Source organism: Myzus persicae, unplaced genomic scaffold, assembly GCF_001856785.1.
Source record: "Myzus persicae strain clone G006 unplaced genomic scaffold, MPER_G0061.0, whole genome shotgun sequence".
In the NCBI taxonomy this organism is placed as follows: Eukaryota; Metazoa; Arthropoda; class Insecta; order Hemiptera; family Aphididae; genus Myzus; species Myzus persicae.
The window spans coordinates 6,236-33,627 of NW_019104092.1; the positions used below are offsets into that span (position 1 = coordinate 6,236).

The 27,392-nt window shown below is 28.0% G+C and overlaps 1 protein-coding gene across 1 annotated transcript in view; it reads left to right on the plus strand.

Annotated features, from left to right (window-relative positions):
- Positions 1-351: 351 nt before the first annotated feature.
- LOC111038649 (serine/threonine-protein kinase 32A) overlaps positions 352-27,392 on the plus strand; it is a gene marked incomplete at its 5' end in the record, with an annotated part of 33,887 nt that continues 6,846 nt past the window's right edge. The window contains 9 exons of the mRNA XM_022321838.1: positions 352-425; positions 8,652-8,817; positions 12,273-12,432; positions 17,163-17,200; positions 18,221-18,310; positions 21,044-21,270; positions 24,917-25,042; positions 26,907-27,032; positions 27,086-27,228. Coding sequence (XP_022177530.1) covers positions 352-425; positions 8,652-8,817; positions 12,273-12,432; positions 17,163-17,200; positions 18,221-18,310; positions 21,044-21,270; positions 24,917-25,042; positions 26,907-27,032; positions 27,086-27,228 — 1,150 coding nt within the window. The remainder of the gene's footprint in view (positions 426-8,651; positions 8,818-12,272; positions 12,433-17,162; positions 17,201-18,220; positions 18,311-21,043; positions 21,271-24,916; positions 25,043-26,906; positions 27,033-27,085; positions 27,229-27,392) is intronic.

Below are 27,392 nucleotides of genomic sequence, written 5' to 3' on the forward strand. Positions count from 1 at the left end.
TTTTAAACTCGGTCAATTAATTTTACGAAACAAATTTTATGCGAGTAATATAACCTACCTATTTTCAATATATATATATATATATTTGAAATTATATTTTTTCGAACGTTATTAATAATTAATTCCTTTTATTGCGCGTAAATAATGTTAAACATTTTGTAGTAAGTAAAACAAAATATTATCATTAGTGAATCTTAATTATTATAAAAGTCTGATAATTATATTTAATTTTTAATGTCAAAAATGACCTACAAAGAATATTTGTAATGATTTTTTGATACTATATAATACTATATGATATAAATTCATTTGAATATTATGCAGTTTTTATGTTGAAATATATTTTAAAAGTTTTCTTTTTGATTTCAGTAAACTTTGATCACTTTGAAATTTTGCGAGCAATCGGTAAAGGCAGTTTTGGTAAAGTAAGTACCTATCAACTAACAATACCCTGTGAGTAATATTATGTTGTTGTATTTAGTTTATTTTGCGTGTTGTGGTAGTAATTACAATTTAATCGACATACGCATGTAGTTACTAAATAAATACGTATGTATTGACCATATATTATATTATTAATTAAGTAAAATAAGTATATAATTTTACCTGGAAGATATTATCACGTAATGTACATAATAGAATATCTAGCTGGTAATCCTGAAAAACGATGAAAAACGATGAAAAATGTATGACGTAGTCATTTATAAGACTTGCAGTTGAATTATCATTGTGGTGAGCTCAACTGGAAAATAAACATCAACAAAACTTACTTGTTTTTTTTTTTTTTAATTTTCCACTAATGTAGAAGAATATAATAATATAGCCTGGTGCATTACTATAGTATTATTGTCTTAAAATATTACACAAATAATAGTATCTATAAATTATTATTTTAATACTATCTATTTCAATGTACTACACCGTTAAATTCATATTACAGTCGATGACATTTTATGTTTTGGTAGAGCTCAGCCCTTATCGTAGGTTGTTTAATATTTATTTTTATTTCTTCCCATTACGGTTGAACTTGTTGAATGATTTGTTGTCGTCATTTTCTTTACTTTACTTTTTTTTACTATCGATTGCAGGTTGCACACACTTTCCCAATAATTAAAAATCCACAGTATTGTAACAACCCCAAAATCATATGAAACATATTTTACTACAAATCATACTTTATGAGCTTATGTCTGACCAAACGAACCTGAAAATACTTTTCTTTTGAATAATTAGATTTTGGTATTGTTTTTGAGTTGCATGCACAATCTGACTCGAATTTACACTACAAACCAAGTACGTGGTTCTACATTACCTTAATACTTACTGCAGATACCCTAGATGTCATTAGGATGGAAAACAATTAAGAACAAAATATAACTCTAATAAGGCCTCATAAATATTTAAATAATTTTTAGCAACTACTCCAAGTATCGATTGCATATCGAAAAAAAAGACAATTTAACATCAAAAGATTGGTTTTTATTGAAAACTAGTGATGTTTTATTCATAGTCATCATTATGATATTTACACAGCAAAAACAATTATTGTAAGTGATGAATATCACACTATTTTTCTGGATTAAAAAAAAAAATTCTACCAACAACGTTGTTCATTACGGTACTTACGTAGTTTGTTGAACAATAATTAAAAACAATTTTTATAAACTAAATGTATGTCTTCAAAGTTGTTTAATTTTAGTTTGGGTTTTTTTAATAAAAATAAAAATTCAAGGATTAAAACTATAATGCATGCAGCTGAAAAAATTGTATTTGCAAGTTCCAAGACTTTAAAATAATATTTAAATGAACAATATTGTCCTCTGACATGTGACTAATATAGCACTAAACACAACTATATTACTGTCTATGACTTCAAATGAATTTTATTATAACTGAGCTAAAAAAAATAAGCTTCTTCGAAATATTGTCATTAGAATACTATATTTAGTCTTAGTTAATAAATAAATAACTTTAATAATTAAGTACTTATTTCATAAAATAATACAATTTATATGAGAAACTAGGCAAGCCGGATTGTGATAGACTGCGAGATTTAATTCTCAGAATAATTATTAAGAGGTAAAAGCATTCTTAAACGAAAGAAGTTCAGTTTTCAACGAGTGCTTGCCTGTTCATTTCATAAATTTCTAATCTCAAAAGGTTCAATTTTACGTTCATATATAGTATTCTTCTAGAATATTTTTATTTATAATAAATGAGGCTTTTCATTATTCCAAAACATGTTATTTGGCTTACTTTAAATATAGAATTAATACAAGGGTTTTAGTAGAACTATGTTCAAGATGAAAACATTGCATTAATTATCAACGTTAATTAACGATATAATACAAATCATGAAAATCGCAGCAAAATATTATTTATTGTTGAGTATAAAATAAATATTTATTGTAAGTTAAACTGATAATTGTTTTTTTTTCTATACATAATATTTTCTCTTTTCAGACTCGGAGAAAATAATTTATTATTCAGTCATCATGATTGTAGTATACAATTTTAAATCCCGTATTTTATTAAAAGCTTGGCATTATGTATTTATTTTAAAATGTAACGAATTTTGATTAGTAGTGAAGGATTATTCGTTTGTTGTAACAAGCCAAAGGAGGGGTAAACGTCCAAATATAATAATTGGTAAATTATTATTTTTCAATTAATCATTCATTTAGAATTAAATCCCCGTCGTTTTATCGTACAAAATCGACATTGTCATATTCGAGTTTGTAAAAAAAAATATACATTTTTGTTGTACATTAAGCAATCAGCGTTTGGGTAATTCATAATATTATGATAATGATATGGACGATTTTCAATTCCACCAGAATCATAAATACCTGTTAAATAAAAAGGTATTAAATAGGTACAATGTAAACTCTGCAAGTTTTATTTTCTTAACTGTAATCGGTGTACCGGAACTCTGCCAGTGTTAAGGCCTTAATTGTATAGAGCTCTGTAATATTATTATTTTATAACAATCAAATAAACTAAAAAGTTAGGAAAGAAAAAAATTACAGTGTTAGAGAAAGCTATAAATAATTCCAATAACAGATTTTTATTAAACTTAGAATTTAGAATATCTACGAATTATATCTCATAATTTTAGTTCACAGGTAAAAATTATATACTCATAGTACGTAATTCCTAGATAATTTATAATTACTACAATTATTTACTATGATTTTTTTATGAAAACACATTACAATTTGTTTGGACGAAAATTATTTTTATTATTATTTTTTGATACCTACTTTATTATTATTTAATAATGACGATAATAATTATGGTTTTATGTTATATCAATTATGTACTGTTATTTGATTTTTTCACCATTTTACCTGTAACACCAGCTTACACTAAAAAAAAGTACTTTTGGTGCCCAATAATAAACCAAAATTCTATTGCTCAGTAAAATATACAAACAAAACAGCATCTGTGTGAATTGCGTACAAGTACCGTCTACGCCTTGATCATTGACAATTAATTAAAAATTTTAATTTTAATTACACAAACATATTTCTAAATTCCTACATTTTAGGCTTTTTTTTGTTTCACATAGAACCCCTTAAACGTTTACATATAGTGGTTTTTCTATCCTAGTATATAGACCATTATGAGTTAATTAATTTGAACTTTTAAGAATAAAAACATTTTAAGATACCTGGTTATAGAATTTCTACTGAGTAAAAAGTATTCTATTAAAATTAAATATGTAGTCAATTTAGACAACATAATAAAAAGCTCATGCGCAAATATTTTAGTACTCACTATGTTGTCGCTGATTACAAATAATTATACATACCTACATAATACCGTTTATAGCAATCGCATTCCATTATGTCGAACAGAATAGCATTTTAAATTTTCTTAATCACACGATTCGTTAACAAAGTGACTTAAATTAAATTACGGAATCGATGAAAATGTTTTAGCTTAATAAATGTAAATGTGTGTTGTGTGTATATATATTTTTCCAAAACACAATTTCATGGAACATATTTCTATCCAATTTTACTTTGTCTGAAAATAATAATATAAATTATATAGTAACTTCTAGCATTTTATGGAGGTCATACAATTTGATGTATATTAAATGATATTATGTGTGTGTGTGTGTGTGTGTGTGTGTGTGTGTGTGTGTGTGTGTGTGTGTGTGTGTGTGTGTGTGTGTGTGCGCGCGCGAATGAGTTTATAAATTGACTTACAATTTATATTGAGATTAAACATAATATCATATTATAAATAATGTCTTCGTAAAATGTAATAATTTATTGTAGTTTTTGTTTTAAATGAGAAAACCTCTACACATTTTATACCGGCTTCGTAATATTGTATTATTCAATAATAATAATAATATATAAGCTTAGTATAAAATAAAATGCACTGTCTTATAAATAATTTGTATTTTGTTCATAGTCATGAAAATGTTTAACAATACAATGCATGGGTTTTTTTTTAGTAGGTACATTAAATAATAATTGTTATTATTAATTTGAATTAATATTATGTATATCTAAGTGATATTCTTACAAAAAATATGAAAAGTTACATTGATTTACAGTGTTTGTATACTATGACAATAATATATAGGTACCAAACTCTAAAAATGTTATGCATGTTGATCATAAAAATATTTACCAAGTTTTTAATATATTTTTTAAATTTAAATATAGGTCAGTGGTGCAACGCAAACCACTCTCCAAATGCTTACATTGTTGCAATGTTTCATAGTAGTTACTAGTTATGGTAAAAATAAACAATAAGTAGGTATATTGCAACATTTTCAACTGTAATAATTGTATATTATACATTTTCTATGTCATTCCATAAATCTTTTAAAATATTAAAATACTAAAAACAAACGTAACTTTAAGTTCTCTAATTAGAAAAAAAATGTAAAACTTTAAAACTATATCCTTTTTTATATAAACAAACAATACTAATGTATGGTCTTAATTTTAAATGAACATTTTTAATTTAATAACCTATTAGATGTTCTATTATTTAGTAACATATTTTGTTTTTTATGTTTTGCTGCTGAGTTATCATGGTTTTAATTTAGTTTTTGCACATATACAGTTATCGGATGAACTGCCACATGAATCAGAAAATATTACAATATATAATATTATATATTTATGTGAATAGAAAATTGTTTTACATTCATACTTTACGGTCTCTTTTTTTCCAAATAGGCTATTGGTACAAGTAATTAGTGTTTCGAATTGTTTGAGCTAAAATAAGTTCTGTATATTATGGTGATAAGATTAATTTAAGACTAGAAAACAATATTTTCAAACTGATCTGCATCCCGGATATGAAAATAATAACTTAATCTTAATTCATATAGTTCGGGGTGAATTGTTTTCAAAGATTTCCAAAGTTTTAAAATTGTAGTTTTTCAGATTCTGCTTTGTTTAACACCGTAAGGTTTTAAAAGAGTTTCTATTCGTGTTGAAAACATTTCTGAAAATTACTCAAATTGTCTTGAACAGATGGTATCATGCAAATAGTTTGATTTAAAAAAACTCCTTTATTTCTTCCCTAAATTTTAAATTACAGGATATCTCAGGATATTTAAGATTCAGACAAAAGATCAGCATTAGTCACTCATAGTTAATTATTCATGTTATTCTGCTATCACCAGTCATCACCATATGGATCCATATTATGTTGATTAAATGGTTTATTGCTGCCATTGACTGTTCTTCAGTTATAGTTATTCTATACGTGGGTCCAAAAATATTGCAGAAATAAGTGCATAATTGTTCGTTATGCGAACTTCTCTAACATTCATATTACTCAAACCTTATAACTGAACTTATAACTTTTGGGTATAAGAATTTGAAATTTTTGGTTTTGGATTTCACAGTTTATCAATGCACCATATGAATCAGTCAGTCGTTCGCTTTACAATTATATTTTTCTAATTTTGGCTAGCAAAAGTACTTCATAAATTGTTTCCTTTTAAATCTATTCAGACCTACTTAAATAATAGTTTTTTAATTTTGTGTCACTTCTTGACAATTATTTTATACAACTTTCAAGTCTAATTTTCTATTCGACAAGTCAAATGTTGAATGCCAAAGTGTATTTAAACTCAACAATTTTGCATTTTTAATCATTCTTTTATTAATTTTATATACATATAAGGTATATTATATAAGTTTAGTTTCTAAACTTGTGGACTATGGCTCTTACTTTATTTAATATTTATTTCGCAATGTTTGAATTTTTCAAAGTATCAAAAACAGCCACCTGAAGTGTATGTGCAACAATACGCATACCTTTAACCCCCCAAAAAAGTATTTAAAAGTTATTTAATTAGTTCTCCCTAAAAAATGGTCCAGTCTCCTTACCAAACTTCCCACTGAAAATTTGACATATCACAGGACGTCACTATAATAATTATGTTATTTTCATAAGAGCTAAATTATTAATTGCATCAATTATTTTTAGAAAACAATGATAATTTGAATAATCTCTTATTTGAGTCCATTACATATTTTGATAATTGCAAATGTATTTTCTATAATAAAATAACGAAATGATAAGAATATATTATAATATAGCGAATCAATGCACCTACATTCAGTCTATTTTTAAATTGGTAATAATATTATTAAACTAAGTTAGGTATTATGCATTTAGATATAACATGGTTATATGATAGTATGTTAGTACTTGTAGTATGTACTACCCATAAATCAATACGTTTAGTTTTTGGTATTTATTGTATTTGTCCCAATTTTTATTATTGTTTGTATACCTACTTGGTACTTACTCATTACAATACGGTGAAATCTACATCTGTACATGTCATTATACCAATATCTTATATTTACGGATTTTATGCTTCCATTGGTTTGTTTTCTACTATTGCAGTATAGTATTTTTCATTACTATGATAACTTACTGGACCTCACAATTTTTTACATAATACATCGTAATATCTTCAAGTGAATCTCATAAAGTATAACAATACTATAAATCTCTTGTTATACGATCCACTTATATTCACGACTTCACGAGTAAACAATTCAGAGAATATGGTTTGAACTTAAATAATATTGTACCCAACAACACATTATTGGATTGATTAAACCTAATAAGTTGTTCGATATTCAATTAAACATAAACATTCGTCTTAAACCACAATACACTAATTTATATTACGCACATGTAGTTCAAAACTAAACTAATAATTGTATTGTACTACCAACGAGTTTTTCTTCCATACATTTATTATGTTTATTTTAATATATACTTTTTAATTGAAAACGGTTGAGTACATAAAGTGCTATTTTAAAATTTAACTACTCTGACAATGATAATTACATTCAGAAAGTTTGACTTTTATGTACATTGTACATTCATTCATTATTATAGAGTTGTTTAAAAGGTCAAATCATAATTTTATTTTGTGTATTGTTATCATACAAATAATAATATAACAGAAAAAAAAAATAAGACATACATTAAACAATTTTTCTTAACTGTTTTAAACTCAAAGTATATATAGTCGGTCCCCAAGACGTTAAATTGTTTTAGAAATATAAATTTCTTCTACTTATTTGAACAGTTTGCCTACTAATTATGTAGCCCTATACCCTAGTGGCTGTTCATTATTATATAAAATAGAAACTAGTTAAGATATATAAATATTAAACTACGATACATTTTAAATATTCCGCCTACCACATTATTTATTATTTGAGTTGAACAATTGGCAATTGCATTATGATTTACGAATATGTTAAGGGTAAGAACAATTTGTGTCGCCAAAAAAAAATAACAATAATTTATTGCACGTTATACATAACAGTAGGTGTCAAACCATTATAATGCTGAGGGACTAATTATAGTTTATACAACCAGCCATTTAGTAAATATACGATATTGCGTGGTCTTGAAAGATGGCGAGGGTTCTCGAAAGCGATTTTTTTGTTGACATTCTGCTGAGTAGCCAATATAATATATCGTCACAACTCACTATATAGTGCTTCACTGCGTTTGGATTTAATTTTGATAGATTTGCACCATAAACATTTAGAGCTATTACATCACTCAAATAATGTAGGGTTGTTTTGTAGTCTACAATATTATTTGAAATATACATATAAAATATAATATTATTTTATTAAATATTTATATTTTAACATAGATAAGATTTTGAGATGGCTACACCTGTTTTTTCTAGCTTAAATTTTTTTTTTAGGCCAATGTTTTATAACACTACGTTCATTGCTAGATAAATGAAAATCAACAATAAAAGCAAAAAAATTAAAATTAAAAATTAGATTTCTAGAATGTTACCATGGATATTTGATCCACGCTATATCCAAAAACATATTTATGATTCCTCAAAAATATTTAGTATAGCATGCTACATAATATAATATTATATAAAAACATAATTGTTTTTAAGAAATTAATTTGTGAGGTTCATACTGTGTTGTATCAATTTCCTCTGTACATAATATCAAAAAACAACTTTAAAAAAACCTATTCCTGTACATCGATTCCTCGAAAACTGATTAAAAACATTAATTTCTCGTGTGAGCTGTTTATATATTATATATTGTATTATATGAAATGAAGTACTATATTATAAGTTGTGTCTGATGTTTTGTCTATAGGTGTGTATAGTGGAGAAAAAAAATTCTCGTCAAATGTACGCAATGAAATACATGCAGAAGAGTCGTTGCATTGAGAGGGATGCCTTAAAAAATGTACTAAGAGAAATGGAAATACTAACTATGCTTGAACATCCGTTCCTGGTAAATCTATGGTTCTCTTTTCAAGGTATGCATCATTATAAATATAGTATAGTAAGTCAATAATACATTATTGAGACTGAACGCTTTTCATGACATTTTATACGCTTGAACCAACCAAAATGTTTTTGAAAAATAAATACGTAGATATTACGTTTTACGTATCTACCTGAGGTGTAGGTAGCTATTTTGTGCAAAATAAACTATTGTAGACACGAATATGATTTTCAGATATTCTAACTGTGTGAGCTTATGAATAAATAATTTTGAATATTTCATCAGTACATCTGGGAATAAATTGTTAATGCGTTTGACAAAATCTCTAGAATATAAAATTCAGTAGGTACCTACGGATCATAAAGAAACTAAAATGTCCGAGATTATAATATTACATCATAAAAGCAGTTCAGTGTAATTCCTATATAATATATAATACATTATTTCGAAGTCGTAATGAACTTCTTCGAGTTCCTCAAGTGTTTAAAATTTAAATGTTGAATAAATTCCTAAATTTAGTATGAGATATTTTTGTAAGGGAGTTCATAAGAACCGTTATTTTAATTTAATTTAATTAAGATGAACGTCATACCGATTTTGGAATAGTTTTTGATCGTTGGTCAAGTCAACACCTATTTTTTTATACCTAGTTTATATTATATGTATATATTTTTTAAATAAGATATACGTTATTTGGCAGAACCCGATTTTACCAAAATATTAGATATTGATTGATTCGACTTCCCCAATAAAAAAATGTCCATACCTACAATAGTTAAAAGCTGTCATACAGTATTTTTGTTTTCGACCAGTTAATACCAATACAAAAATATTGGTTGGCGATATATTAAAAAAGTTGTATGCAAAAAGTGTACCTAAACTGAAAATAAGAACTAAGTATTAACTAACAAATCGATTTTACACAAGCACGAACCATATTTTATCATATTATTCAACATCTACCATCGAATCACAAATAAATTTTAAACTCAAATTGTAAAAGATAAGCAGTTGATGATCCGTGTTAATAGACAAAAAAAAAAAAATAATAATAATAATAATTTTAAAAGATGTTTCTCAAATTTAAAATGTAACTGAGTCATGAATGATGAAGTAAAATGACTTAGAAAAATTATTTATGACACTCGTCTTAAAGTTCTACCAGAAAATCCAATAAATATATTGCAGAGCCACATGAAGCTTTAAGTAATACAAATGCAAATACATACAACGAGAAACATCACAAAACAAAAAGTAATAACCAATTATTGCAGAAACAGAATAATTGACAGGTTAATTTCGTTTAGTGAAGTTATATCCATACAAATAAGAGGCTATGCTAGTGTAAGTGATTCACAGCAAAGTCAATCGCACCCGTGGTTCAGAAATTTGGTACGTGGATGTGCACTTCGAAGCCAATTATTGTAAATTCCAAAAAGTGGCTGACACAAGGATTTGTTGGCTCACAAAGAAAGAATATATTTTTTTTCACAGAGGGTCACCGATACTGCCATTGGTCAGGTAAAAAATGTTGTAGACCTTTTTTATATTTGGTCAGAACCACCTAAATTACAGTGTTAAAAATACGTGGAGCTTACAATATTTGACGGAGCTTAAGACAGAGTAAATCCTCTCTGGCATTATTTAATTTGGGCAATGCTGTGTAGGATTAGCTAGTATTAAGTATTTATCAAAACGAAATTTTGTTGTACACAAATAGGTATGATTTTGTAAAAACAGTATCATTCGATGTTTTTTTTTTTTTATTCTTACGATTTCAAAAAAAAAATGTAATTGTTTAAGAGTAGGTATACTGCGTTGATGAATATGATGGTATATGCATAGCATACCGTTTTGCATTATGTCGGAACATTTAAATAAATTAACTTAATTTAAGTTTTTACAGTCTATTATATTAGTATACACTATGCCAGCTTGCTATATATTTTAGTAACGACACCGGTACATAGTTCTTATGATCGTGTATTATTTTTTCAATATTAAAATGTATAATATTATCATAATGTTTTTCAATATTTTATGGTTATTTGTACAAAGCTAGAGGCATTTAATAGCACAGAAATTGTTTTAGTGAAACAAAAAAGAACAGAATCAGTCAATATCTCATTAGGTGGTGGACGGGGGCAAAATGTACACTAATTTTGGTCAAAATATATTGCACCTGAATATTTATTTAATATTTGTTCAATTTACTGAACTAAAAACAATCTAAACCTGGGGGTATTACTGTATCGATCGATAGATGTCTGTTGTACAGATAGGCTAAAAAAGGTATGTTTTTTAGAACACATGTTTAACGAACGCGTTCTTTATAATCACTACGCAGGTGATCTAATGTTTGAAATTTGACCTGTAGCTGTTATAAATTACACTATAACTATTGTAAATAACACGATATTATAGTTAGTTAAAAATATTTTAACGGACGTCGTGATATCCGATCTTTTTACTTTAAGACTTTTGCACGTCACTAGAACTTGAGTATTTGATTGCATACGTTATCGACAAAGCTGGGCTAGTTAGTCATTTTTTTCCACTAGTTAATATTATGTTACTCTACTACAAATACTAACTGAGTTAGAATGTAAGAAGTTTCTCTAATTTTTCAAATTTATAATTTCGTTAGATGGAAGTTAGTTTGATGCAAATAGTAACATTAGTTAGAGTAGAACTTAGGATTTAGTTTTTTGTGGTTAAATTTGAAGTATTAATTTAAAAATCCCTTTGTTCGAAATATGTTCAGTAGGTATTACATAAATTAATTATTCGGTATCTCAGAATCTAACTTAAAGTATCGACGATGGTAGAAAAATTGAATTGAATAACTGATAATTTGATGAAATTTTTCAACTTTCAAGTAGGTAGGTAATAGCTATAACCTTCTTGGAAACTAATTGGAATATAAGAACACAGAATGCATACAAAAAATAAGAAATATAAAAACATTAAAAACAGAATGATACTATATTTGTTTAATATGTATATCTATTGGTCATTATAGGCTTTGTGATTAACGTGTATTACAAGAAACAGGTATGACTATTTATTAGGTAAGGCATAGTTATGTATGACAAGAAAAATGTTTCTTATCAAAAAAATGAAAAAACTCAACATTCATTATTGATAAATAATAATCGTGGCAATAGATACTAATAGTCGGCACTCAGCAGTTTCACGGAAAATATGGATTTTTAGAATGAAAAAACCACAAAAATAGGTACTTAATAACTTATTGCTGTTTTTAACTTATTAGATTAGACTATTTCAGACATTAAATGAAATTATACAAAGTCTTTTACACAGTTTTATATGAATTAAGACCTACTATAGTTAAGTTAGTGCCCAGCTTTGGTTATCGATAATAATATTGTTATGTCCCCACGGAGCGACGAGTGGAGACAACGACAAATCAGTAACCATGTGGAATATCAATAACTATAGGTGGGTACCTACACTGTGTTTCAGACGAGGAAGACCTGTTCATGGTTTCAGACTTATTGTTGGGTGGTGACCTGAGGTATCACTTGGGTCAAGACGTTAAGTTTGGCGAAAATTCGATCAAACTGTTTGCGTGCGAAATTGGCTCGGCGTTGGAATATTTGCAAAGCGAGCATATAGTTCACAGGTGAGTACACACCGAAACGATTCAGTATTAAGAGCGTGAAATCATGACCGACTACGTATGTAATACTAAAAATGTACGAACCAATCATTTTGTATCAATATGCTGGTTTGTTTGGAGTGTCGATTAGTCTTTTTAATCTGGTATATAGATCGGTTGATCTGACTTACTCAAATAAATCCGCAAAAAAATAATATATCGCGTTTGGTTCTATCAATGAATGGCCTCCCTCCTCCTATAAAATTCATACCTCACCTGTATATCTTGTCATCATATTTACTTATTATGCTTTGCCGGTGTAGATGGTTTATTTTCTTAATAATAAAAAAAGAAGATCGGAAGGTTATTTTTGATATTTAAGACGTTTTTGGGTTGAACGAGTTCGCGCCCGTCGATAATTACTAAAAAAAAAAATTACATTAATATTCAAAAGGCTTTGAAAAATATCGTCGTTAACTTACTGTGCCGCCAAGCTTCGATCTAATATTTTGATCGGAAAATTAATGACGTTTACGGCGAGTACCGCAAACGATAAAATTCTACTAGGGGAGAGACGGAGAGTTATTTAGCAGGGCCTATCTCCCGGGCCTAATACAGTAATATATTGTCAATTTATCATCGATGATATTGATTTGTAACATGAGCTTATAATAATAATATTCAGAAAACCTATTTTTACCGTCTAATTTGGCATGAATATTAGAGCTAATAGAACAAAACATTGTAATCAACATCCAAACCACAGTTGTAATATTATCATAATCGTATTTGTGTTGTTTCTAGCAAAAATATATTAACTTGGTAGACGTCGACTACTCATCGACAAGCCAAATAAATGATTATTATGTTTCATATTATAATATTTGAAGTATGAGTACTTTAAAATATTTAGAACTTATATATTTTAATATTGAAATTGACGAAAATTATATGTCCCTATTTGGTATGTATTGCTACTACATTTTTTTCTTTTTTAGTAGTTTAATTTTTTTAAATATTATAACATAGAAATCAGAATATTTGTTTGATCATTTCGACGAACATTAATTAACGAAATAATATTACTTACTTATTATGAGAATTCCAAATTTATTCGAGAGGTGCAAAGGTAGCTGTAAGGGTTTCATAGAAAATCATGAAATGTACTTTTACGGTCATCAAAACTTTCAACCTTGCGAAATATAAGAATCCACTGACTCAATATTGATTGTTATTTATTTACACATGGAAATATTCTCTTTGAAATTAGTTGTAAAGTCAACAAAAGTTGTAATTGAAGAAAAAATGTGTATATTATAACATTTTATGACATTGAACTGTATTTTAAGACCAGACAATTTACTAAAAAAACACGAAAAGAGTTGTGCAACGAGTATAATATTTTAGTATTAAAAATAATTCACACCAAACACCTGGTATAATATTGCTTGTAATATTCGGATGTATGCCAAATGCTCCAAATCGGAAGGTTTTTGTTACATTCACAACTATACCCACTTTTTATCATTTTCTTCGAGTATATATTTTCACAGAACGTCTGCTTTAAGCCCACCGATTATATTGTTATAGAGTTTCTCAGTCATTAATTTCGGCTCTAACACCTAATTATATGAGTCAATACGTCTGCAACACAAGAGTGCGGTAAATTTAAGGTTCTAAAATTTTATGAAATTTATTTTTTCGAAATATTTTTGAAACATGTTATGAAACTTTTCATTTTGACGAAAAATAAAAAATAAAATTGTAATTTAAAACTATAGTAAGAAGTACAGTTAACATCACCACTTGGTTAAATTTTATATGGAATATGTTTTAAAAATACTACTTACATCGTTGCACAATTATAGAACTTACATAGAAATTATCTATTTTATATGTTATATTATCTTCTTTACATTGTGATCGGGAATTAAATACTTATCGATAATCATTAAGGGGCCTCATGAGTGCTCGCTTTTTTGTCAAAAACTACTGTTTCTAATTATTTCTAATGATACATATCGACAATTATCGAGATTTCTTAAAAATTATTCGGATTCTCCGTAATATGTATAATTGAACGATGGAGCCACATTTTTAACTGTTGTGATTCTGATTGCAATGAATTTTCGAAAATTGCAGAAAATTTCAAACTTAAATATCTAATCAACTAACAGAATTCATAAAAATGTGCCTCGTTCATGTTCTGGAAAATTAGAATATTTTTTAAAATGCAAATCGATGTAATCGTTTCAACGTATTGTTTAAATTAGAGTTGTCTGTTTAAGTGAAAAATAAATATTTTTTTCGGTGTTTGTCAATTGCGCCGATATTTCTAGATTACCTGAAATTTATACATCTTTTGCGCCGGTGGATTTATCCCAAACGAAAATGGTATACGTCTTTTGCGCCAATAAATTTATCACAAATTAATTTGGTATACATAATATATATTTGTTCTGCCAGGAACATATTATAAAATATAAAATATCAATATAAAATATCATATTATTATACTATTATTAGATTATAATATAATTATCAAACATATAAAAAAAAGTGTAATTTAAAAAAATATAAAAAATTAAAAAAATTAAAATACATATAAATAAACGATGATAAATTACATATGAATAAATTGTCAAAAAGTATTAAAATTTCATTTCTTGTAATGGTGACTTACCGACTTCACAAATTGAAACATATTGATAGTACCGTCATATTATCATGTTATCTCATTTTTATTAGCGGATATTCCGATTTGACCAATTTATTGCATGTAGATAGATAACGTATAGTATGTACAGTTTAAAACATCGCGATTTTAAATCGTCCGTGTGTAATATAAACGCAGACGAGTACGTTCAAATCGCCTAGTGTGTAATCAGCTTATTTTTCAACTTCAGTATTGCCGGCGCAATTAATGTATAATCTTTTTTGGACCTAAATATCGTCCGGCGCAGTTGATGTATAACCTTTTTGAATCCCATAATTTTTTTTTCCTTACCTGTGATTTCTGGCGCAATTGACATATACCCATTTTTTTTTGGTCAAAAAATTGGTATCTGACATATTGTGTGTTTGACACCCTTCCGTTCTACAACTATGCGGGTTACTTGTGGTTACTACTACTAATTATCATTTACGACTAATACAAAGACAAGGATAATTGCTAAATTAACGTTACCTATTCAATTTTTCTTAGAATCCAGTAGTTAGGAGGACATTTATTCAGATATGAAATCGGTTTGACCATTTTGTGATGATTTTATGAAAAATATTACAACACACAAAATTAAAAAATATATTTTTCAATATTCATTTGAAATATTTCAAGAAGGGCAAAACTATAAGTTTTAAATACTTCATAGTGAAAATTCCAAGTGAAATATTTCATGATCATAGCCCTAGATATATTATGTGTGTATGGTGTATTAGTATGTACGTGGGTTCCCACCCAATTCGTGTAGGATAAATGCCATCGTATTATTATTCCAGTGTTACCGGATACAGGATACCGGATGCGTGTAAAAAAAGAATATGCTCAGAGTGTACAAGATGTGTACCTACCTATAACGGTGCGTACGGTTACAAATAACAATATACCAGTATATACCTTACAACAATATTATAACATACATCATAAACTCTTACTATCGGAAACTCGGCTCGTCGTGCATTGGTTTAAAGTCGAAGTGAATTGGAGTAACTTGAAATTAAGTAACTTCGTCGGATGAACCTCACACGTCTTGACCGTTTGACATAATATTACTAATTAATCGAGTACCTACACGTATTGTTTTAAGCTTAAAATTATAATATATAGGTACAAGAGGTTGTATTTTTTTTCGCCAAACAGTCATTGAACGTGTATTTTATTTCTAGACAGCTACGGTTCTTTCATTGCTAAACAATTGTGTCATATTTACCGTAAGCTTACACATTTTTGAAAACATAAACAAACCTAGACATTTTCGATAAAACAGATGTATAGTCGTATGAGCATTATACAATATTATATAATCAAAGTAAGTTTAGGCAGTGGTTTGATGTAATGATTTCGAATAATTGTTCCAATGAAAAATACATTTCCAAAGGGCAAAGAGTAAAAACACCAATAAATCGATAAAACGACCGCTTTAGTGATAAAAGAACCACCGCCGTTGAGAAATAATTGTATTACGTGGTCTCTAAATCAACCGGCAAGTTTCTCGCTATTCTTTTGCGAATCCAATACTTACACATATTATTTTGGATGGCTATGGCTGAGTGATTGCTGCCACGACCCGACGAGGACGGCGTTCACGTTTGTATCTGTGTGGGTGTGCTTGGTGGCTGTGGGCAAGACGTGTGAATGGGTCGAGCCGGTGATTGATTGTGCCTCGTCTCGACCGTAGAGTGATCTCCACGACGACAAAAAAAAAACGTATTATCATCTTGCAAGAGAGTAGTAATAACCACACATTTTTTTTGATCGACTAATGCTCTAACGCGTTGAGCCCGCCATAGCGATACTTGCGATTTACCTACGTTGGTTATACCTTTATCGAGGGGTCGCGGTGAATTATTGATCGTGACGAACATTCATCGTAATTATAAAAATATTTTTTAAAAATCTAATAGTTTTTTGATTTTTGAAATTTGGTTGGAAGTACAAAATACTATGTTTAATACAAAATTCGATTTGACTGCTTATAATTTAACTGATTATATATTTGTCCATACCTTTTGACACGCTCTCTCTCTCTCTGCAGGGACATAAAGCCGGAGAATATTCTGCTGGACGAAGAAGGTAAGGATAGACATAATTATTTTAATTGACTACGTTATGAAACTTACAGGATGCAGATTGCAAGGATGAACTTTATTTGACAGTGATTTAAAATCGACTTGAAATCATATTATAATATTATTTTATATTACTAGAATGTAAAATTGTTTTCATTAAATGCGCTGACCCAGTGCAGGAAATTGCATTGTCAATTAATGTGAAACATTATTCTTCAGCAGTTTTGCTGCTGTGGCGGCATAATGTCCGATGTTAGGGATTAGAAATCACCTCAAATTTTAAAACCACTCAGTTAAAAACTTGGCTTGAACAAAATGGCATCAGATATTTCGGATAAATTCATACCTATTAAAACTAACGATTTCTTATTTCTCCAATAAGATTAAATTTAATTAACTGTAATTTTAAAGGCATGTAGGTTTTTATCCCGATTGTTGAGATTTTGATTTTACTTGCGAAAGAAAGATTTTTTACACATTAGTTAATGTAATAACTTAGTGTTTAAAGTTTAAGACTTGATTATAAATATAAAGACTCAAACATCACACACTTGGCATATTATTGCAGAATACTGATTGTAATCATGAAATAGTTTAATGACCTACATAAAACTGGGTCTTGTTTCAAATGTTAATCATCAATGTATTCTACGAAATAATTAAAGTACACAGAGAATAGATACATTAAAAAATATTCTCTGCCCGAAATTCAATTTTATTTTTTATTTTAATACAAGCGATTGTCTGTATCTCTATAACCTTTATGTTGTTCAGTTGTATAAGATTAACTAATTAAACTACAAAAATACTCAAAATAAAAATTTCATAAATACATATAAATATATACATTTTATAATAAAATTTAATTCAAAAATCAGCTTTTTCAAATAATATTAGTTTAGGATATTATGACACAATTTGTCGAACTCTGCAAGGTTTTCATCGTACAACAAATATTTTAATATTATTGTAATGAAATGATTGACTTATTTACAACTTTATATCTTAGTATTTTATTTTATAGGTCACGCACACATAACTGACTTCAATATAGCAGCTACACTACATGGTAAAAAATTAGCATCGTCGTTGTCCGGCACCAAACCTTATATAGGTACATATGAATTGTTTATATAATATAACCTTTTTTTTATGTGTATTATTATTTTGATGTTTTTTAATTTATACTAAAGTGTCATTACAATATTTGTAATAAGAACTGCATAAAATATTATACTTTATTTTTTTTTTAAGCTTCGGTAACTGAGGCCATTAGCTGTAGGTTGTGGTACTGTAGGGTTTTGGGACTGTAGGGTTTTGGGACTGTAGGGTTATGGAACACGTGTGTGTTTGTTTGGCAGAATTTCTAGTGGGCCCCCGTAGGTTTCTGCCATGTCCGGTTGGGGGAAAAGTGCCACCCGTGACCGAGGTTCGAACCGACGACGGTGCGCGCTGCAACCGACGCGTTATCCGCTCCAAAATATTATATTGTATACCTATCGTCGTTATACTATCATGATATAAAGGATTATAAATACGAAAATATCAACTCGTAAATAAGAAATTATTCACTTATCATTACATGATACAAAATAATAATTAAAAACGGAAAATAAGTAGGAATAATGAATTCAATAACAATAGAGTAAAAATATAAAATTATAATTTTTTTCTAAAAATGTAGATTTAACTATTATAAAGTTATAGCAAATTCAATTTACAATTTATAATTAAAACAAAGTATCTACTTTGGAAAGACCTAAAATAAATCTGAAATATTCTTAAAAAATATCGAATAAAAAGGAAAACACAGCACATTTTAATAAAAGTATTTTAAAAGAAATCCACTGACAAAAATACTACGAGATCGATTAAATAAAAATAAACACAACGTTAAGATGACTATGTAAACAATATGTAAATACTGTTAATTAGCTAAGCAAATAACCATACCAATTAATGTGAATGTAAATATAGTTGTAGGCTATATGACCTATCTGTTAAAACCTTTATACGCAATAAAATAAAAATTAACACAACCGATGTTTAAAAAAAAATACTTCTACCAAATACTTTACATGGTTAAATGATAAATATACACACTCCTTAAAAAAAATCTATGAATTTAATTGTTATGCAAGTAAATTTCTAGGTGATTTTAATTCGAATTTGTTTGTTTTAACATAATTACCTATACAATTAAAATGCAATCGCTTACAGCTGTCGAATCATGTTTTTGTAATAATTTCCCACCTACTTAAAATACACAAGTGAACTGAAATTATTTACATATTATTTCCATGCCTACATATTTTTGGCCCAAAGCAAAAAAATCGGCTTAGGTTATTTCACGATCTTTTTTCTATAAAAAATTCTTACTGAAAAATACAATGCCTGTGAAAATAAAATGAACAATAGTAAACTTTGGTGATGACTTGTACAGCACTTTATTTGTTAGACCATTTATTTGTTATCAAAGTTTTAATACAAATTTCAAATCACACAATACCATAGATTACGCGAATACCACGGAGTATGGCGTAAGTGAAGGACAAGAAAAAAAAATCACAACTTATAAAAGTGCCCTTAAGCACACAACAAAAGGTATATCACTTGGATCACTGCGGTATATCAAAAACAGAAACCGGAGAAAAGAATATATAAATGTATAGTCATTAAAAATAAAAAAACATAAATATTACGATTTATACATATATAACACAGTGTACGAAATATTGCAATGCGAGTCGAACACAATTTCTTTTTAAACTATTTTCAGTTTTAAAATCGACTTAGAGGGTTTTTTATTTTTTATTTTACATTAGACGGTAACCTTATATTATAATGTAATGTTATAATGTAATAATATAATAGGTACTTTGCTCACAATGCGAATACGACGAAACCACGAATGATTAGGTACAATAACTTTGGCTTTTACACAAGAAAATGTCGGTAAATCTCAGAAAAATAATCATTGAAACAATAAAATTATAAAGACGGTGAAATATTATTATAAATATTATTTTGACTATCATAATATAATAGTATACTGCGCTGTTATACGTGGGATAATAATTATTGATGAGCGTTCGACGTTTACGGATCGACATACACATTTTTTTTTTTACATTTTTTTTTATACTTTTCGAGAAACGAAAAATCGATTACACATAATTTATTAGATTTCAGCACCGTCATTGTCAGTCTCTCTTTTTCGTTGGTCAAGGAAGATTTTCCTCGAACAACAAGCCACTGCTGAGAAAACATTGTATTATGTTCCACATATATATAGATAATAATCTAACTCTTAAAGCTTAACGCCATTGTTTTCATATGAATATCTAAAAATAAGTTAATATCATTATGCCTGTAAGGGTTTTTCATTGTTTGACTAATTTGATAGATAGTTTGTAAGTTTCTAAGGTTTAACTAAACTAAGAATAAAATAATGGATAGTTAATGTTACATAAGTACGTATATAATAAACCTTTATAATGCATTTATATTTTAGGCGTCAATACCAAAATTGATACCAAAATACGATAAGGTGACTAAGTAATTTCATTTCATGTTGCATTTAGGTATTATAGAATATGAATATTATTTATAAATTTACAAAAGAAAACTAAATATCGAATAATACTAAAATGTGTTTTCACTTTCGGCATTCGATGACTTGGCTGCTAGTAATCCTGCAGTAAATCTTAATACCTTTGCTTTTTAATTTTAATTTTACTAATTTCACTTCAAAATACATTTTACTCCACGACAATATAATGGCTATAATTCATATTACTATAATCGATATTATTTTACTAATTCCATTATTCTTCCTCGTAAACAGCACCAGAAGTGTACTTATGTTCGTTGGGCGAATGCTCTGGATATTCGTACCCCGTCGATTGGTGGTCGCTGGGCGTCACACTTTACGAAGTCATGTCGAGGTGCCGACCGTATGACATCCATTCTGGTACAACACCGAGGGAAGTTCGGTCGATGGTGATGAATTCGACGCCGTCCACAGCAATACCACCGAAATGTTCAGAACAACTGAGCGTGTTATTCCAAAGAGTAAGGAATATTGAAAAATTGTCATCACAATAAACTTCGAGGAATGTGTTGCTAAACATATAATATTCTACTATATTATAGAGGGGAGTCGTTTAGTGCCCATTCCTCGGGTCGACACTAATACTATCACCAATTCAATGTCGTTGATATTATATTGTTTCAAAAGTTTGGATCAAGGAGAAGATTCAGCTCCCCCCCCTTTTCGATATGTTATACAATATCACTAATTTATTCATACCTATAAATTGTTCGTATACATCCTACTAACTTTTAAAGTTCATGTACATTTAAAATCGAAATAAATCGTTACTAATATTAAGTTATCTATTATTAGGTATTTAGTACAACTGTGTTTTTCAGGAAAAAATGTAGCAACTCCTTATTTGAGATTCATAGATCCGTGCCTGTATATTTACAATCATAGGAAGTTTTTAAATTCTAAAATAAATTTCACCTTCTAAAAAAATGACTTGTTCAGAATTCATGAATAATAATATAGCCAATAGAATAACTCATCATATTACGTAATAAAGATTCGAAACCAGAGTGTGTTAAATTGCGTACCCAGCTAGGGAGTCTCAGCTTGATACAATTGCAAAGTGCGATACATTAATTAATAACTATTACTGTAGCTGATAAAATATTACATTTTTCAATTTGACATGATCACTATTACGTATAGCAGCAATCAGTGGCCTATTGTGGAAATGTATGGTTCAAAATTCTAACGCTATGGTTAGATACTATTGAACACTAAATTCGGTCTTAATGATAATAAATATGCTTACGTTTGTGGACGTTTATGAAATAAAAGAAAGTATGATACTAAATATTTTAATTGGTCAATTTATTGGTAGAAAAAAAATGTTTGTGACAGGTTATTATTCTCTTAGGTAAATTATATTTGTATTGCATACACTATATAAATAGAACCGCTTTTTCGGGTTTTAAGTGTTTACCACTCATAAACCCACCCGTTGGAAGACGAGGAGAGGGATGTTTGCAAATGTTTGACCCTATAGGCGTCAAATGACTTGACACTGTCTGAACGTACACCCATAATAACTCTGTAGATGCAAAAAACTCATCAATATAACTAACAACATTTTTTTTCTTTTAAAACAAATATTTTTTTTGAGTAAATAAAACAATTATTTAAAATTATTTAAGCTTTTTTTGAAACTATTTACCTATAACACAAATAGTAGGTATCTACTGTTTAAACAATACTCAATGTGTTTGCGAAATAGTGCATACGTTTTAATTTAGATAATATCAAACAATTTAAGCTAAGTAGGTACTAATTGCATACATATCTACATAAATTATTATAGTTGAAGATCTTATTTATACTTTTAAGTATTAACGTTTTTAAATATACCTACTTAAGTACTTATACATGTATATAAAAACATGGTATTTTTTAATATTATTTCTACATTTGTTATATTGTATATAATGTTGTTCATTGTTTCTATCACAGCTCAGAAAAACAACACATTTATGACCCAACAAAATCCCGACAAAAATCTTTTAATATATTTTCCCGCCTTGTGATGTTGAGTTTTATTTTTAATTCGGTATTTTATACAGGTATTAGAGAAGAATATACATTTTGAAAGAGCAAAAAACTATTAAAAAACATTTTGTTTGTTTTTAGAAATAATATTTTTAATTTTTTTTGGCTCAATTATTATACTATTACGTATTTTAGACTTAAAAGGTAGTACTAATATAGTTTATCAGCTCTGTGAAAATATCGAAACAATTTGTAATAATTCGTTTGTTAAAAATCATTACTGCTGTCTGATTATTGCAATTAACCAGTCATGCAGCAATGTTAGTCGACTGAAATATCAATTAAATTTGAAATCACAATTATTGCAAAATACACAATTGATACATGTTTATATATTACAATTCAATGAATTATTAATTGCAGTAAATACTGTTTGGCTGCCGGATATAGTTGCAGGTTTATTAATTTAGCACTATAGTGACAAAAGGAACTTGCTGAAACAGAAAAAATATTATAGTTACCCATATAATATTGTATAAAAAAGTACCGTCTACATCGGCTTCAATGTGGTATAAATATAATTCCATCAGTCATAATATGATGTTGAATAATTATTTAGTATATAATTTAAAAATGAAATAAAAATTGGAAGACAAAAAAAAATATATATAATTCATGTGGTTTATTTCAATATACTCCTAAAACAAAAGTTAAAACAAAAACGTCAGCCGTAACATATAATTATATTATATCAACAATAGAAAATGTTTGTAGCCCGGATTAATCCTGAAAGAGTGGTGCGGAATGTAAATATAGATAGTCAATGCATCAAATATTAATTAAACATAATACCTACATTTTGACTGACCGAATTACATTAATTCAAATTTATTTTTACATATAATAATATTACCGGTCTCTGTTGTGTCTATTCCCACATAATATTATAAAATATATGAATACTACAATACCATTATAGTGTGTGACATATTTGGCTACACCCATGTGAAAATAAGTATGGATTATTGCAGAGATCGTGTCTTTTTTCGGAACATGTATTTACAATTTCTTTTAATGTTATTATATTAAACCGTATTGTGTTGAATGATAATAATATTTTAATGAGAAGATCTCAGGGATATTTTCCTTAGAGTTATCTCAGAGGTTTTTACGAGAGGTTATTAGCAGAAAGTTCAGAAATTAGTGGTTTAGAATAGTTTTGGGTTCGTAAAACTTTTTGTAGGGGTATCATGATAAGTATGTGGAAGGTTTGACGTTTCAAAGTGTAAATATTATGGTCTCATGGTTCACTAATGTTCATAGATACTTATATATCATGTGGAGTGATTTGTGATATGTCGTTGTTTACTGATTGGGAAGATTATGTTTATCTCCGAAACGATATTAGAATAAACGTAAATATTGTGTGTCATTATGGGAATATTTAAAAGGATTTTGGTTGCTGGTATTTGGTCGAAGTGTAAATTAATTTTCTTTTAGTTTGTCTTTTAGCTCGTCTATGTGATTATTATTTTATATTTATAGATGCCACTAAGATTTTTGCTAGTACATTACAGAAACCATAATATAGCAAAGCTTGTCAAATATTTACAATTTACATAGTATAAATATTTTGTAATAATCAAACTGTGTGACCTAGTTTAAATATAGAAACTTAAAATCTATAAATAAACATTTTCCTAACATTGTCAAAGTAAAAATATAAAATGATAAATAAGTACATCAATTTAATCTAAAATATGTAACAGAAATATCCAATCCTTAGATAGGTAGTTTTCACCTTTAATAAAAAAAACCATTTACAATACACAAAACAAAACAAAAAAATAACAAAGACATTCTTTGGTCCACAGCTTGTTGTTAAAAAATAATTCAATAGCACAAAGAATATTTATTTTTGAATAAACCATCTGTAATAATATAATTTAGTGCATTATGTACCCATCATAGCTATGCGTGGGCGAAGGTTAAAAGTAACAAAAATAAAAATAAAATAAAAAATGATCCTTGGTCGTAATTATTCTCTAAACTGCTGCTGAAAATACATAATACCCAATACAAAGATGTCATGTGTTTTTACTTTTATAATAAATGTCGTTGTTATAGCTGCTGTGCATTAACCCGGACGAGAGAATCACCACGGTCAAGAAACTGAAATCCATTCCTTGTATAAGCCGATACAATTTCGGAATGATATTAGAAAAACAAATCAGGCCACCGTTTACGCCGCCGGTAAGCCGCACGGGATAACAATATTATTATTATTATTATTATTAGTATTATTATTATTATACTTGAATATCGAACAGTAATATTCGCGTTTTGGACTCGGAGTAGTTGTCGGACGTATGAAAACAAATTGTTTCAAAACTATTTGCAGAAATAACAAAACATGTTTTAATTAGTATTGTATTGAATGGCGTGGAATAATACTGCGAGTAAAACTTTTATCATAATAATATTAACATACAATACCGAATGTTTGGCTCTCGAATTTCTCTACGCCGCCGCCACAACACGACGATGTATTTTCGCTCAAACAGTGAATGAATTTGGAGAATCTAATTCTAACCTAACTCAACGAAATCCGAATAAATTAACCCAAAACAATGTTTATCACTATTATGAATGTGATGTCTATAATACCATATTCAACAACAATAATGGATAGGTATCAGTGCATTTTTTTAACTACCTAGTAAAATATAGGCGACACAAATGTCGTCCAGTGAAAATATTTTGTCCTCGAGCTTATTGTATGTTTGAAAACTGGGTGGCACTCAATTTTTAGAAGAAACATCTTTAGACCACCAATGTAAAAAAAAATTAATAAATATTTGATCTTAATTGAAATTATACGTCCCTTTTTAAATAATGTATGACTCATTTTTTTTAACTTTTACAATTATTTACCTCTCCCCTTTTTAGCATTAATATTTATTTTTAATAACTATGACGGGCTAGCACGAATTAATTATATTGTCGTTCTATAATTTGATATTTATTTTTAGAACATTTTTTTGTCACCCAGTGAAAAATCCTTAAAAAATGCACTGATAGTTATAATAAAGTAGGTCAGGCAGTAGGCAGGGGAGTACGGGTGATATGAGAAAATTCTATAGGAAAATCGCTAGCAATTGAATATCTTAAGTATTTGAGGTTTTAGTCGTATTAATTAGTGAAGGAATTTCACAACGTATAATCATCATCGTTTTATATCAAATATTGAATTATAATGATTATAAGCAGGCATTATCATTATACAACGTCATGCGATGGGTAACAAATTAAGTTTCAATAGACATTTCACATTTTAAGTATATTCCAATAATAATATATTGTTCATAACATAATGAATACATCCAAACAATTACTGATTCAATGCATATCGTCACAAAATACAATCGATGAATTAATAATTAAGACTATTTACCCAAAGAAGCGGGTTATTATATTTTGGGTCTGTACAAAAATTTTAAAACTATATTGCAAGTCATAAAAAATTATAGATCATATTAATAACAGAGATAATTTATGAAACACTCACTGAATTATCAGAATTTCCAATTATTTTTAAAATTACTTTTCCGAAATTGTTTAATTTAAAATTCACTTAAAAAATAATAAAGCATGAACAGCAGTTATTATATTACGTATACAACATAGATTTTAAGTTAGACTGGCTTTTTTCATTACGTATAGAAAACATTTTATTTTAAAACGTAATTATAAAATATTATTATGAAAAATAAGTGAACAAAAATAACTTGAGGTAAAATAAAATAAAATGAAATAGGTATTTGAAAATAATGGTTTGAATTAAATTCAGTAAAATATAAAATAATAAGATATGTTTTTAACTAGTATGTGATATGTGAACAAGAGTTTATTCATACGAAAATTGTCTGGAAATGAAGTAAAATTTTTCTTTTGTTGTACAATATGTAAATTATGTTAATTTATATGTAGGTAAAATAATGAACTCTTAACCCATTTACAACTTGTGAAACATAAAGTAAAATAAATCATAGTTTTTGCTATATTCGTGTTTAGTTAAAACAATTTAAATAATCACAACTATTTGGAATACATTTAGAAAGACAGGCTGAATTGTGATCCAACGTTTGAACTGGAAGAGATGATTGTCGAACCCAACCCGCTGCATCGAAAGCCCAGACGGTTGGCAAAGCAGAGGTCACTGAGAACTTCCATGACGATAGAAGTAAGAAAGTGTTAATTTTCTTGGGAATCGATTTATAATTTATTTTCGCACAGGATACCGAGGTTAGCAGACAACTTCAACATTTTAAATGTTATAATCGCGAGAAAGAACTGGAAAGGCGAGAAATGGAACGCAAGGAACACGACTGGGAGCAGGAGTTGATTAAAGCTATGAACGCTTCGACCATACCAGCGATGTAAGTTCAAACGCTAAATTAATAGAGATTGATTTAGATTAATTAGAAACATAGCACACAAGAGAATTTAATAGCGATCGTATTTGTCAAAAAAAAAATAAAGAAAGATATATTTTGTATTTTTTTTTATTAGGTATAAATAGTTCAGTGACTATAGGTCATTA